Consider the following 1,378-nt stretch of genomic DNA (forward strand, 5'->3'; position numbering starts at 1 on the left):
CCTGCAGCTGCAGCGCGCCCGGGACACCAACCCCCACCTCCCGGGGCCACTGAGTACGAGGCCAGGAGGAAATGACAGTCCAGGTTTTGATCTGCTGTAAAAAAGCACCCAAAACCCATTCCGATCAAACCAAGCCCGAGCCCTTCCGGTGCGCGGGGCGGGCGGCGGGCACGGGAAGGGCTCCCCTCTCTCGGCCCCTCAGGTGGGGCCTGCGAGAGGACATGGCTTCTCCATCTTTCAAACGTTTATCAAATGACTTGATTCTGAAGCTTCTGACCTGGCCTCACTTTCTTACAACGAGGGAGGGAGGGAGGGAGCGGAGCGACTCTCTGACTTAAGGGGCCCAAATCCACCCCCACCACACAAGGACTGACTCCCCATCTGCTACCCCCGAAGCCGAGTCCCAAAGCTCCCTGCTCAGGGCCCCTCAGCGGCTCTACAAACAAACAGGAAGAACATAGAGAGACGAAAAGAGCTTACCGTAACCAGTGAATTTTTTGTCTTGAAGCCACGTTTTCAATCACCTAGAAAGCAAAGGTTAGGAAACATTTTAATGATGGTTTTGCAAAAATTTTAGTGCCTATGCTCTGTGCGTTACGTGATTACACTCAGAAGCAGTCCTCAGTAGTTTAATGTCTGTTGCCTGAAATCAGTCCTACACAAGCTGTGTCTCCAAGTGTTTCACTGGAAACAAGAGTTGAGGTGGTAACTGAGGACCACGTCCCCTCAGCGGGAGTCCACTCTGACCCCAGTAAACGCAGCAGCATTTCAACGTTAGGTGAGAACACATCTGAGGCCAAAGAAATCGAGAGCTTGATGGCGCCAGAGAACAGGAGTCTGGAAGAGAGGTCAGTGGTCAAGGCGCCAGGACAGACACACGCAGGCCAAGAGGTCCGGCCCTCCACCAGCCAACAGCGATGCTTGCCCTGGGCCCGAGCAGGTGGCCCTTCCCGGGAGGTCAGGACGGGACGGGCGCCCAAGCCAGTCATTGGGCGCCATCAGATCGAGGGCAGGAAAGGGGCCACCCCATCTCCTGCAGCCTCTGGAGACGCGGCCTGGGCCACCACGTGCCCACTACTGGGCTTCGCACGCCACCTACTGTCCCCCGAGCCAGCTCTGTGGGTGCACTGGCGGCCTCCAGCTGTGGTCCTCACCAGAGACCTGCAGCCGGAAGGGGATTCTGGCAAAAACGTAGAATCCCTGCGGATCTGCGCAGAACGCACACGAACAGCCCGTCTCCACTTCGCCCCAAGCACCAAGCAGACATCAGAAGGGACTCATCCCCACCAAGCGCCTTCCCCGAATCGCTGAACTGTTCATGGGAAACCAATGCGGAAATGCAAATAATTCCCCTCTTAACGAACACACAGAGCAAACC

At 56.9% G+C, this 1,378-nt stretch overlaps 1 protein-coding gene across 1 annotated transcript in view; it reads right to left on the reverse strand.

Moving 5' to 3' along the window:
• Nucleotides 1-1,378, reverse strand: part of USP42 (ubiquitin specific peptidase 42) — a 31,771-nt gene that overhangs the window by 1,955 nt on the left and 28,438 nt on the right. The window contains exon 16 of the mRNA XM_024745287.1: nucleotides 481-524. Within this exon, the coding sequence (XP_024601055.1) occupies nucleotides 517-524 (8 nt within the window). The 3' untranslated portion in view covers nucleotides 481-516. The remainder of the gene's footprint in view (nucleotides 1-480; nucleotides 525-1,378) is intronic.

Source organism: Neophocaena asiaeorientalis, unplaced genomic scaffold (genome assembly GCF_003031525.2).
Source record: "Neophocaena asiaeorientalis asiaeorientalis breed wild unplaced genomic scaffold, Neophocaena_asiaeorientalis_V1.1 scaffold461, whole genome shotgun sequence".
Lineage (NCBI taxonomy): Eukaryota > Metazoa > Chordata > Mammalia > Artiodactyla > Phocoenidae > Neophocaena > Neophocaena asiaeorientalis.